The sequence below is a fragment of the Petaurus breviceps genome, unplaced genomic scaffold (genome assembly GCF_028583685.1).
Source record: "Petaurus breviceps papuanus isolate PSGF00001 unplaced genomic scaffold, PetGlider_PUasm1.0 174, whole genome shotgun sequence".
NCBI lineage: Eukaryota > Metazoa > Chordata > Mammalia > Diprotodontia > Petauridae > Petaurus > Petaurus breviceps.
In genome coordinates, this window is record NW_027185761.1 from 50,418,103 (window position 1) to 50,431,087 (window position 12,985).

The 12,985-nt window shown below is 41.8% G+C and overlaps 1 protein-coding gene across 5 annotated transcripts in view; it reads left to right on the plus strand.

Annotated features, from left to right (window-relative positions):
* PRICKLE2 (prickle planar cell polarity protein 2) overlaps nt 1-8,224 on the plus strand; it is a 351,792-nt gene extending 343,568 nt beyond the window's left edge. For all 5 annotated transcript variants that reach the window (XM_069084179.1, XM_069084181.1, XM_069084178.1 and 2 more), the window contains one exon: nt 1,026-8,224. In XM_069084179.1, the coding sequence (XP_068940280.1) occupies nt 1,026-1,900 (875 nt within the window). In that variant the 3' untranslated portion in view covers nt 1,901-8,224. The remainder of the gene's footprint in view (nt 1-1,025) is intronic.
* The last annotated feature ends 4,761 nt before the right edge of the window (nt 8,225-12,985 follow it).

Genomic DNA, 12,985 nt, shown 5'->3' on the forward strand with positions numbered 1-12,985 from the left:
GACTTCCACCCTAGCTCTGTCTTGGATTGCAGCACTTGACAAACCTGCCTTGCTTGTGTAGGACCTGTTTCAAATCGGGGCTAGACTGAGGGGGAACAGAATATTGCACTTTATTGGAAAAGGCCGAAATAACCCTTCATGCCTTTGAAGAGGCTTTAACACTACCTGCCTTGTTCTGAATCTTCTCCTTGGTGCCAATCTAACAAATAGCTTTCCATAGAAGGGAAATCGAAAATTACAAGGACGTCATGAATTCCCTTCAGGTAGTCAGAGTCAGAGTGGCCATTGGGATGAGCAGTAGAGTGATCCAGCTGTGGTCCACAGGGAGCCCGGGCTCAGTGAGGGGTATACCATTAGGATACAGGCCACTTAGTGAAAGAAAGCTTTCCGAGAGGAGAAACTGCCCCGGTGTGTGTATCTGTCCCTTTCAGGACACTAGGACACCATTTAGCCTGGATGCAAGGGTAGTCATTTGCTAAATCATTAAGTGGCCTGAAAGAATAAATGTGGCTTCTTAAAGGGTCTGATCTCCACCTAAGGAGGGGGTCACCCTCAGGGGACCTACCACTCAGTGGTTGGGATGGAGAAACTCTGAGCCGATTAGTAATCGGCAAGTGTGACAGGGGCTCTGTAATGAGAGGCAGGGCCGAGTAGTGGAAATCCTGCTAGTCTTAGAAAGAGGAAACACCTGAGTTTTGAATCCCACATTTCATACTTAGTTGAAATATAAGTATTTCGTATTCATATATATATGTATATATATTACATCAAGTGACTAACTCTCTCAGCCTCAGTTTCCTCACGAGTAAAGTGAGAACAAATAATATGCAATGCTCACTTCACGTGCCTGGCCCTCATTTCCTTGTGTGTAAAGTTAGGGGGATGGACCAGATGGCCTCTGAGGCCCTGTCCAGCTTTAGACCGGGGATCCTTTGAGCATCCTGGGCGATACGTTGTGGGTGCTACTTTCCCATAGCAAGCCCATCTCTGCACATTCATTTACACAATCCTCTCTTCTTCCTTAGGCCTGTCAGCCGACGGTGGTGCCAAGAGACAGGAGCATCTCTCCCGATTTTCAATGCCCGATCTGAGCAAAGACTCAGGGATGAACGTCTCAGAGAAACTGAGCAACATGGGGACCCTCAACTCGTCCATGCAGTTCCGCAGCGCGGAGTCCGTCCGCAGCCTCCTGTCTGCCCAGCAGTACCAGGACATGGACAGCTCCCTCCACCAGCTGTCTACCCCCATCAGATACAGGGACCTGCAGGCTCGGGGAAGGATGCACCAGAGCTTTGACCTCGATGGGGGCATCTCCAGCAGCAAGCTGCCGGGCCAGGATGGAGCCAGGATTCAGCCGATGAGCGAACGCACCCGCCGGCGGGCAAGCCCCCGGGATGACGCGCGCCGCTTTCGGCCCCACCGCTCCAGGCGCTCCCGGAGATCCCGTTCTGACAACGCCCTCCATCTGGCCAGCGAGAGGGAGGCTATCTGCCGTTTGAAAGAGCGGCCCCCACTGAGAGCGCGGGAGGATTATGACCAGTTCCTGCATCAGAGGAGCTATAGGGAGAGCCTGGAGCAGGGGTCCCGCCGGGACCTGTACGGCCAGTGCCCGCGGACTGTCTCCGACCTGGCCTTGCAGAACGCCTTTGGGGAGCGCTGGGGACCCTACTTCGCCGAATACGACTGGTGCTCCACCTGCTCCTCGTCTTCCGAGTCCGACAACGAGGGCTATTTTCTGGGGGAGCCCATTCCCCAGCCGGCCCGTCTGCGGTACGTCACCAGCGAGGAGCTTCTGCACAAGTACGGCTCCTACGGCGTCCCCAAGTCCTCCACGTTGGGGGGCAGAGGACAGTTGCACAGCCGTAAGAGACAGAAGAGCAAAAACTGCATCATATCCTAATGTCCGGCCTGCGGCGGGCCGGCGCTGAGAATGTAAATCCATACACTTGCACTGTTTTCGAATTTAAAGCGCTTTTACCTTGTTTGTCACGAAAGGCCCTGACAGCCGAGATGGAGGCAAGGTTAGGGATCGGCTTCTAGAGATAGTCTCGGTTCTTGGCATGGTGAATATATATATATATACATATATATATATATATATATATACATATATATATATATATATAAAATTTTTTTTGCACATCTCACTTTGGAAACACTTCGGACTGTCCCTTGTCTGAGTGGTTGTGTTCCTTTCTCTCCGGTTCTGTGTTCAATTACCACACTTTAGCAAATTATTTACTCCCGGCTTCTCCTACTATCTCATTTTTTAGGACGTTTTTTTTTCTTCCAGTAAGTAATTTGTTTATCAGCCAGTACCCAAGACTAAGTTATTTACATGTCCATTGTAAATGCAATGTAAATGAGAGTTCTGATAAAAAATATTTTTGTATTTTGTAATATCAGAGGAATTTCTATATCGTAGGACTCAGTGGGAAATTGCATGAACAGCCAGCATTGTCAAGTAGAATTAAAAGGTGGTTTCAGGCCATCGGGTTTTTTTTCTTTCCCTTTTTAGATTTCTATATAAAATTTGTTATATATCAGTGAGACATTTTTTTCAAAGGAATATATACATATATTGTGTGTGTATATAAGCACATACACACGAACATACAGTTTGACTCTCTGTGGCTGGAAAATAAAAACAACAGCAAAAAAACAGCATAGAAACACAAAGCATCCATCTAAAGGAGTCTACAGGGTTTACTTACTGAAGTCTGCTCACACCCTCAGTAGAAGTTGCTTCCTATCCAGCGATAGTCATTTTTGAAAATTGCGATTGTAACTTTCACCAATTTGAGAAGCTAGCCAGTGTCAGTGAAGTCCAATGAGAAAAGCCATCTCCATTGGGGACATTGAGGTTGCTTCACATTGATTTATTCCTTGGGGAATTTTTTTTAAAGTGTCCGTGGTTCCGTTGTGTGGTGTCTGCATGGCCCTGTTCTGAGTGTGGTGCTGTTGTTTCCTGGATTATGTTATCTGCTTTCCTTGACCAAGGCAGAGGGAGGACTGCCATCATAGACAACCCAGTAGCCTTAAAGCAAAAAATCTTTGAGAGCTCAAGTCAAAAGGAAATTCTAGCAGGTGGGACAGAGTTTGAAGTGGTTTGTTTTCTGGGTTGTTCATCAAAGGGCAAGGTAAATTGTAAACAGGGAGCAGGTCAAAGGTAGAAATTTTATGGAAGTTAGTTAGTGAAAACAGAAGAGAAGATGAGTGTTTGCCAGCTAACTGAGATTCTTTGGGGAATATTGCTTCCATTGTCTCTCTGTTTTCAATGAGGAAATTGAAGGGTACCTCTTAGAAAAAGTGCCCAGTTTAGGAAATCTTCAGTAGTCAAAGTATCTGACTTGCCTCAAGGCCAAAATAACTGGGGTTAGTATAGAAAACCTATTAATCCTATTGGCTATAAAAGGAAAAACCACTGAGAAGGGAGATTTCCAATTGGAAGGTTGGGTCAAAAGGCAAGGAGTATGCATTTACTCAGAGAAGACATTTGGGCTTGTGTTGTCTACCTTAATACAAATTTTCCTACATTGATTCTATTAAAACTAAAACCACGGAGAAGCACCTACATTGCTTCTACTCCTTTCTCATCCTTCATTGATTATGGCAGTTAAGATAATCCGACAGAGAACTGACATTAAGTGAGACCTACGTTTAAGTGTGTTACACTTTGTATCTCATTGGTAACTGGCCTTGGTGGGGAGCACGTGATGATTTTCCAGTATAGTACATGCCTTTTCTTAGTATTTTTCTTTTTATTAAGAGGAAGTGATAAGCAGATTTTCAGATCCCATCCTAAATGGGTCTGGGGGAAGGAAGGCTTTAAAGGAAATATATATATATATGGCACTCAATGCAGGATATATGAAAATAATTTGCTTTTCAGGTATAAATAGAACATTTGTCATTGTCACTGATTTAAAAAAAAAAAAGCAATGCAGATGTTGGTCGTGGCAGTTTCCCGCATGCTATGTTTCATATCTAAGCGCTTTGTTAATTATCTGAGCCTCTGGAGAATTAAGTGTTACGTTTGTATAATAAGTTTGTAAACTGCTTGGCAAACTGATTAAGAAATAATCTGCAACCCCACTCTACTAAGTGGCAGGTTTCTGGTAGAAACACATGATGCATTTAAAGTTTTGATCTCACTGATGGGAGCAAAAAGGAATTTTGAAAAAGGGAGAATTGAAAGATTATAGAAGACCTGAGAAGTTGTCCCCTATTTCCCCCATTCCAACAAACATTGCTCCCTAATCCCCTTCAAAGTATCCTACTTCCCTTGCCAAAACAAGGCTTTAATCACTTCATGTACACTGAAGAAGAAAAGAGACCTAGAAATTGTCATCTATTAATTACCCCAAAGGGACAAGGCAAGAGAAGGAAGAGGTCATCTGCATAATGCCTTTGTTCTCCCATATTCACCTTGGTTCCATTATTTTAGCTAATAGAGGTCCAGGTAACAGTCAACTAGCTAGGTCTATTTTGTGATCATGGATAGCACCCCCAGCTTTAGGTGACCATTTTCCCCTAAAATGCCACTAATAATAAGAGGGATCAAGTTTGACAGAGGGGAAAGTAGAGAAGAAACCATGCCCATTGTTTCACTGTTACTGGAAAAACAAATCCAAGTAAATGTTCTCTGAAAAGCCAGGGAATCCCTGGTCTGTCATCACATGTGACACCAACCCACTAACTAGTAAGTATTTTAACTCTAATCTACTTGATCCCTCTAGACAATTTCTCTTCTCTCTTAAGTAGGCAGAGGGAGAATTTGGAATCCTTGCTTGATTGACTCTTTAAAGAGCTGTAATTCCAACAATGTGAGCAGTCCTTCTCCCAGTGCAGTTGAAGCTCCTCTATAACTTAGTAGATGGTCTTTGAGAGAAGGTAGGAAGGTATATTTTCTATCTTCTTTGAGAGAAGATTTGACTGAGACATTCATCATCCTTGAGACAATTTTGTGAAGGTTCCGTCACTGGTTAGCCTGCCAGTTCCTCAAACAGCAGATGTGGGCCACCCCTGCCTTCAGACCTGTGACTTTGCCAGGTTGGCAGGACCTTCCGGAACATGCATTCTACTTGTACATCCTTTAAGAACTCAGAGTCACTTCTGTGACTGGGTAAGAGACTGAGGGAGGGCTTCGATGGAGGTCAGACATCACGATCATCTCTTAATATTGCTTGAAGGAATCCTGGGTCTGAGCCCTATCCCTAGACTCCTCAGAGACAGATCTTTTTATGTTCAAAAGGGCATTTAGCAATGGCTGGATAGGTTGCACTTTGCATCACAGGAGGGACCACGGATAACTAAGATCAAAGGTCTCTCCAAGGGAATTTGCCTTGAAACATTGCCCCTGGTTTCCTTTCCCACTTTACATATTGGTTTTGTTCATTCACTCTTCTGTCTTATACATACTTCAGATCTCAGTTAAGTTCACATTCTTTTGCAGATGAATTCAATGAAAAAGGAATTGACCCTTTCCCAACCCCTTTAAATTTAAGCAGTGAGATTCCCAGAGAGCTATAACAGAGAGTCTCAGGTCTTTGAAGAGCCAGAATGTGCCCAATTTGATGAAGATTTTGAAAGTCAATACACTTGAAATAATCAACCAACCTCCTAAGTCATGGTGGGAGAGTAAAATTTCAGAATGTGACCAAACTGCTGTAGAACAGAGGGTAAGAGATATTTCAAATATCTTAGCTGTCTTCTTATTATCACTCGAGATGCTCCGTCTTTCTCATATGGCAGAACTTACCTATCCTGGTGGAATTAGTGATCATTTATTCACACACCCTTTTGTTATGCATTCACAGAATCACAGAATTTAGAATTGAAAGGGACCTCAGTGACCATCTTAACCCAAACTATACCCCCAAAAGAATCCCCTCTGAAAGACCCAACGAGTGATTTTCCATCTTCTACCAGAAGACTTTGAAAGAAGTCTGCTTTCTGAGGTAGCCAATTCCAGTATTGGACAGCTCAAATGAGAGGAAATCATTCCTGACCTCAAGCCTAAATTTGTCACTTTTCAACTTATACCCATTATTCCTGTTCCTTCCATGGGGGTGAGAGGTGGGGGTTAGAGAAGAGGCAAATCTGCTACTTGAATCTTTCTATCTATGGAGCTACTCACTTCTAGAATGGCCACTGAGTGTGAAAGTATGGGGAAGGGGAGATATCAAGACAGTAATTCCTAGCTCCCAGACTATCAGTGGGCAGGGCAAAGTGTCTCCTATTCTCAGTTGCTTATTTCGATCTTTTTGTACCCCCATCTTTATCTACGTACCCCCACTGATCAGCCTAATGCATCCTTCATCTACTCTGAGACCCAGAAGCAGTTACCTCTCTTCCTTCTATGTCCCTGCAATAGAATAAGATGTGCCAACACAAAGATTCCCAGAATCTCCCTATTCTCTGGCCAAAGCTTTGTGCTTTGGGGGCACTGGTGGCCATGGTTGCATTTATCATATTAAGTGCCCTTAACTTGTGAGCTGTAAGGAGTACCAAAGCTCCAGAGATAGGAACCAGCAGTGAGGGTGTTTTCAAGCTCAGCAAACCTGGGGAGCATGGCTTTCTAGGCCTCACCATAGAAACTACACGGATGCCCTCTTCTTTCCTTATGCTTATTGTCAACTTGTACAAACGAACCTTTGCTTGCCTCTTATTTCCTTTTTATGATGATGCATTGTGACTCTTCTAATTAATTCCTTCCTCGAGTGAGAAAGTAAGATGAGGAATTAGCAACATGAGAACGATGTGCCGGTTGTATTTTCCCATCATCCAGGAATTGAAAAGAATGTTCTCAGTCTCCCAGAAGCACAAGTCTCCCAAGGCAGAGTAGAGAACTGAGTCTATTACTTGGATAATTCAGGTCCCCAAAGTTACTACTGTATCTTATCTGTAGCCAACTGAGGATGACATTTGAATTTAGGGGAATCCTTGCCCACGAGCAAGTCAGAAGTTTTGGAGGTCGGTTTCAAATGGCCTTTTCTTGGGATGCTTTTGTTCAAGTCATGTAAGACTTAGCTATGAAGAAAACTTTCCAATTCAGGTTGGGAACCAACAAGCTTTCTGCCTTCCTTCATGATCAACAGGGACTACGGCTAGCCAGGGTGATTAGTTAAAAGCAGTTATCCAAGTTGGGGGAATTAGATTTCTTTTCCATTTTCTAATAAAATTCAGATTAGTAACTCTAATCAACATAAAAATACCACAAAACGTGACATTGTTAGGAGGCATAATGTTTAATAAACGTATTTCCTGCTGACAAAACTAGATTTCACAGAGTGGGGGTGGGGGGAGGGAGGGGGAATGTTTGTAGTGTTAGGAAAATATTTCTGTGATTTAGAGGCCAATCTATAGGATAGAATGGTGTTTTGTTACCCAGGGTTGGGGATGCAGAGAATGGATTGGTTGGTTAGGGCAAAAAATAAATTTTATATGGCCACTGCCCGTGTTGGATTTTGGAAGGTGGACTCTGGATTTGGAGTCAGGGGGCCAGGTTCAAATCCTCGCTTCACCGCTTACTACATTCTGTGACTTTTCCGGCCTTAGTTTTCTCATCTGTAAAATGGTGGGCTTAAACTACATGACCTCTGAGGTTCATTCCAGCTCTATATCTGTGATCCCATGTTCAAACATGCCTCATGGGCCACCAGTCAGTCTCTTCTTAGGAAAATGATTTAGAACATGCATAATATTCGAGAAGGTCAGCTTCCTCAGAAAAACTAACTCATTCTCAGCAAAGATCTTTTCCTCCTACATATGTGGTCTGTCCCATGGCCACCAGGCCCTTTTATGATAGTCAATGGGACCCTAACCACGAGTGCCCCCAGCTCAGTCGTATTTCAAGAAATATAAAGTCTCCATCTTCTTTAAGCAATTATGACTTTGGCCTTTTTCCCATCCTAAACACACATACACACACATTCCTTCATGTTAAAGGATTGTTTTTCCTCTCTCCTACTTTGATTTCAAGGGCGCAAACAAAACCTCAAAGAGACCAAGTAGGTGAAGTGGGCCTGAATCTGTGCTATTGAGTCAAAGATTGCCATGCTCTTTGTTAAAGAATGTGCATTGGGCCTTTGGTGTGGGCTGTCTGCCAGAGACCGTTTGAACATTTTGCTTGAGATCTGTGCCCTGTAAAATGGATATAACGTTTTACCAATGTCTGTAATACATTTGTAAACTTCCAATAAAATTTGAATCAAACAAACAATGCCATCTTTCCCCATGTACCACCGGTTTTCCAGATTACTGTAAAGTTTGCCTTTGAGCATTGTGGCCAAGAAGAGGAGGGCCCATGTCAATGGACAAGACCTACTCTGTAAGTTGATTAATTAATCAAGTGTTTCTTAAATGCCTACTATGTGCTAAGTACCAAGCTAGTCTTTGGGGATACGAGTAGAAGGAATAAAACAATACCCACTCACGGGTTGCCTACAATCTAATGAGAGAGACCACAAGTACACGTACATATAGCATAAATATAAAGTTAATAGATACAAATTAGCTAAATACAAAGGAGTTAAGAAGGGGAGGACACTAGCAATTGAGTCAGAAAAGGCTTCATGGAGAAGATGATGTCCGAGCAGTATCTTAAAGAATGTGACCATATGACATGGAGGTAAGATGGGGGGTGCATTCCATCATGGGCACAGACATGGCAGACGGTGCCGTAAATGAGGAACAGAGGCCAGTTTCACTAAATTCCACAGTGCCAAAGGGGGAATAATGTCTGCTGAGGGGAGAAAAGTGGGTTGAGACCAGATTTTATAGGACTTTGCCAACTAAATAGAGGCGCTTATGTTGGTAATAGGAAGCCATTGGGGTTGGTTGAGTTAAGAAGTCATATGGCCAGAGTTGCATTTAAGGAAAAATACTTTGACCAATTAAAAGTATTTATTCCTTGACGTTTCTTTATTTTGGGGAAGTGGGGCAGTTCTTGAAACCGAATTATGTTCAGGTCATACAAGTTTTCATTTTAAATCATCTATGCTAATATGATAGGCCAGTGCCATAATCCCAAAGAGCAGATAATTCAAAAATTAGTTGTATTCATTTTTCAAATTAAATCCGTGTGTGTGTGTGTGTGTGTGTTTAAGGAAATCAGTCTCAATTTCTTGTTTGTTTAGGCTAGTGTCACCTGGAAAATTGGTATGGGATTAAGATTTTACTGTAAGTGTGTAAGATTAGGATTAGGGTTAGCCCCATATGCATGGGACTTACTCGTTATATATTTTAGCTGGACACTGCATAACTCCAATTTAAAAAAAACAACTGCGTTTAATCTTACTTTCCTCAAGAAGACAAGTGTTCAATTATTATTTCAACCCAAGGCAACATTTTCCATATGAATAAAGGTTGCTTTGTTGAGCACAGGATAGGACACTATGAAGAACATACGTATTCAGAGTAGTCAGTTTCTTCTGGTCTCTGTTTTTGTTCCATCATTTTACAAAAGTAATATTAAGATAGCTAATTGTTATTGAGACCAGAATGCAGAAAATTGGATTTTGTTGGCAGCTGGTCAAAGTATTTTCCCCTTTGGAGGGAAGACGGTGAGGGTTGTGATGAGCAGTTTGGGAGAGATCTCCACTGGAGACAGGGGCACCCTTGGGCAACTATCTTCCATATCTGAAGAACTGGTAAGTTTTACTGCCTCTTAAATCAAGTCAACAAGCATTTGTTAAGTGTTTATTACATGTCAGGCACTGTGCTAAGCACCAGAAATACAAATGCAATCAAGAAAAAAAATGGCATATCCTCACTGTAATTCAAATGGGGGACTATCACACATAAAAGGAAAGTGAAAGCGGCAGGGCATGGGAGGGAGAGAGATGCTCCTGGGGAGGCATAGTGAAAAATGTCCATAGAGTCAGGAGTGGAACCAAGAGAAGAATGAAGATATAGTTGACCTGGGCACGTTCCTTAAAGGAGAAACTGGCCAGTCAGAGGAAGAAGCTGCAGGAGTGGAGTATACGTCTAGTGTGAGAAGGTCAGGGGTTTCATGGCTAGGAGACTGAAAAGACAGAATAAAGTTCCAGAATGAGTAGGCTGCTATATACAGGCTGGTTGGAAAGTCGAGTGGAGAGATGACCGGTGATGATGGATTAGTGCTCAAAATTCTGATGTGTTCTAAAGGTTGTACTTGCAAGTAAATGAAATTTGAAATGAAAAAATGAAAATGAAAAAAAAAATGAAAAAACTTGCATTGAGTCATCTCTTACCAAAAGAAAACAAGCCTGTGTTTCATGATTGGTCAGAAGAGAATGGAGAAAATTAAGAGTTACATGCATTGACTAACCGTGTCTTCCCTATCCAGAAGAACTCAAAATCTGAACATCTTTTTCTCTTCTTCCCTAGTCAGGCCTCAGTTAAGAAATATGCATCATATTTCTAGCTCAACTCCAATCCTGTTTTGGGAAAAAAGCTGGTTAGAGTACTAGATTAAGGTTAGAAGACCAATGCTAATTGTTCCCAATTGAGGTTACGTGGTATGTTAGAGTATGGCAAATATTATGAAATTTTACTCTCAAAATTCATGACACACCATAAAAGGTGTCTTCCCCCAAGTTTCTCAACATTAAATTTATGTTGATTATAATGCTATAAATGATGATCTATCTACCAAGTTTTACCATGCACTATATGTAGATATATTTATATCTATAGATATTGATATATCTATGTATATACACAAACACAACTCTTTAAGAAGGGAGAAGGATAGAATGGTGAAACTCAGTAGCCAATCAAATTTCACAATCCCCAAGTGATTGAGAATCATTGATTCTGGGTTTCCTCAATTATGGTTACACTCTGTCAACCTAGACAAATCACTTTTCTTCAAGGAGCCTCTAGTCCTTTATATCCATAATGACAGCCCTGTGAGTAGCATCAAGAAAGAAATCAATTCAATTCAAGCATTTGCTGTTTCGAATATCCAGCACCATGTTAGGTTCTGGGGATACAAAGACATATAGGAAACTAATCCCTGCCTTCATGTCAGCAAGCATTTTAAGCTTTTTACTATGTGCTGAGAGCTGGGAGTACAAAGAAATAGCAAAAACAGTCCCTGCCCTCAAGAAGATTACATTCTATTGGAGGAAACAATATAGAAATAAATACATAATTTCTTCAAAGTAATTTTTGAGGATAACCCCAACAATGGAGTGTTAGGAGATCCCTAATATAAGAGGTGGTACTTGAGTTGAGCCTTGAAGGGAGTGAGGAATTTCAAGAGGCAGAGGTCAGGAAGGAGAGCACTCCACACAGGGAAGACAACATAAGAATGTCCAGAGACTCTTTCTCAAATATGCATCTTCCCAGTATGGATCTAATACATAATGAGTTTCTCTTAGTCTTACTAGAATAACTTCTCCCAGCATAATTTTGAAACAGTCTTATCTGAGATGCCCCAACATGTAACCAAGAAGAGTTTATCAGAAGATAGATAAACATCCAAGAAATGAACAGGGTGAAGTTATGGGGGAAAATAGCTAAGTTATTAAGTGATAGTTAATCACGAGCAGCAGGAAACAAGATAATTTAACAGCTCTCTCCGTAAAAATACCAGTGGGTACATATTCCCATTGGAAGGTTTGCCTGCTTGCCAATGCTGGAGATAAAGTTAATCATCACTCCTAAAACAGGAAAGGAGAAGCCCCAGACAGTGAAAGTAATGCCCCCCAATCTATCTTCTCAATGGCATAGGGAGGTGGAACTGGGTGGCCTTGAACATAAATGTGACCTAGATAAGGAAACAGATCTCTGATAGATTATCTACGTGTACTCACAAAAGAGATGACATTGATGGGTAGAGCCCAGATGGCCAGCTACTCACCTGAGCTCTCCCAAACTCCTTTCCAAATAATGTTAAAATAACCCCTCAAAGCAAATCAAGGATTGGCAGAACCATCAAAAGGAGGGGTTGAAACAATTTCCTAGCACAAGACAACTTGGAAGGGTGGCAGAAAAGGCCTGTCTCACTGGGGCAAGAGTAGAGAGCAGCCAATGCAGGCTATGTCCCAGCAAGCCAGCAGTAGGCCTTGTGGGCAACTGAACTGATAGCAGCAGTTTTCAGAGTTTAAAGCTAACAGACTGTAGGAGTGTTGGACAACTGGTCAAGAGAAGATCACAATGGACCCTTTGCTGTCACTGGGAGCAGGACTCTATTGTATTGCCCATATGCAGTTCCAGGTCAGAGTCCCAGGGCAACGAGGACCACTAGCAGAAGTGGGGGTCCTGGTCATAGTTCCAGGGTAGAAAACAGTACTTGTGGTCACTCACAGGCCAAGAGAGCAGTGATCACACCTCTTTTTAGATCATACCACCTTGGAAGAACTGAAAACTTGCAGCAACTCTGACCCTCAGAATTAGCGCTGAAAATAGCAGCATGAAAAATCTGAACACTTATAACAGTGCCCCCCTCCACCCCAGAAGCAGAGCCCAACTTTAACATAAAATTAAAAGTCAAGAAATAGGCTGGGAAAATGAAGAAACAATAAAAAAAGAACCTAACTATAATAAATTACTATGGCGACAAGGAAGGTCAAAACACAAACTCAGAAAAACACAACAAAATCAAAGCAGCTATGTGCAAAGCCTGAGAGAAAAAATGTAAATTACTCTCAGGTCCTGGAAGAGCTAAAAAAAAGATTTTAAAAATCAAATAAGAGAAGTAGAGAAAAATGGGGAAAGAAATGAGATGGATTCAAGAGAATCTTGAAAAAAAGTCAACAGTTGCTTAGTAAAGGAGGCACAAAAAAAAATACTGAAGAAAATAGCACCTTAAAAAACAAAATAGGCCAAATGTTAAAAAGAGGTAAAAAAGCTCAATGAAGAAAATAATTCCATAAAAATTGGAATTGGGCAAGTGGAAACTAATGACTCCAAGAGACAGCAAAGAACAACAAAAGAAAATCAAAAGGATGAAAAAATAGAATATGGAAAATGTCACATTGGAAAAATAACTTAC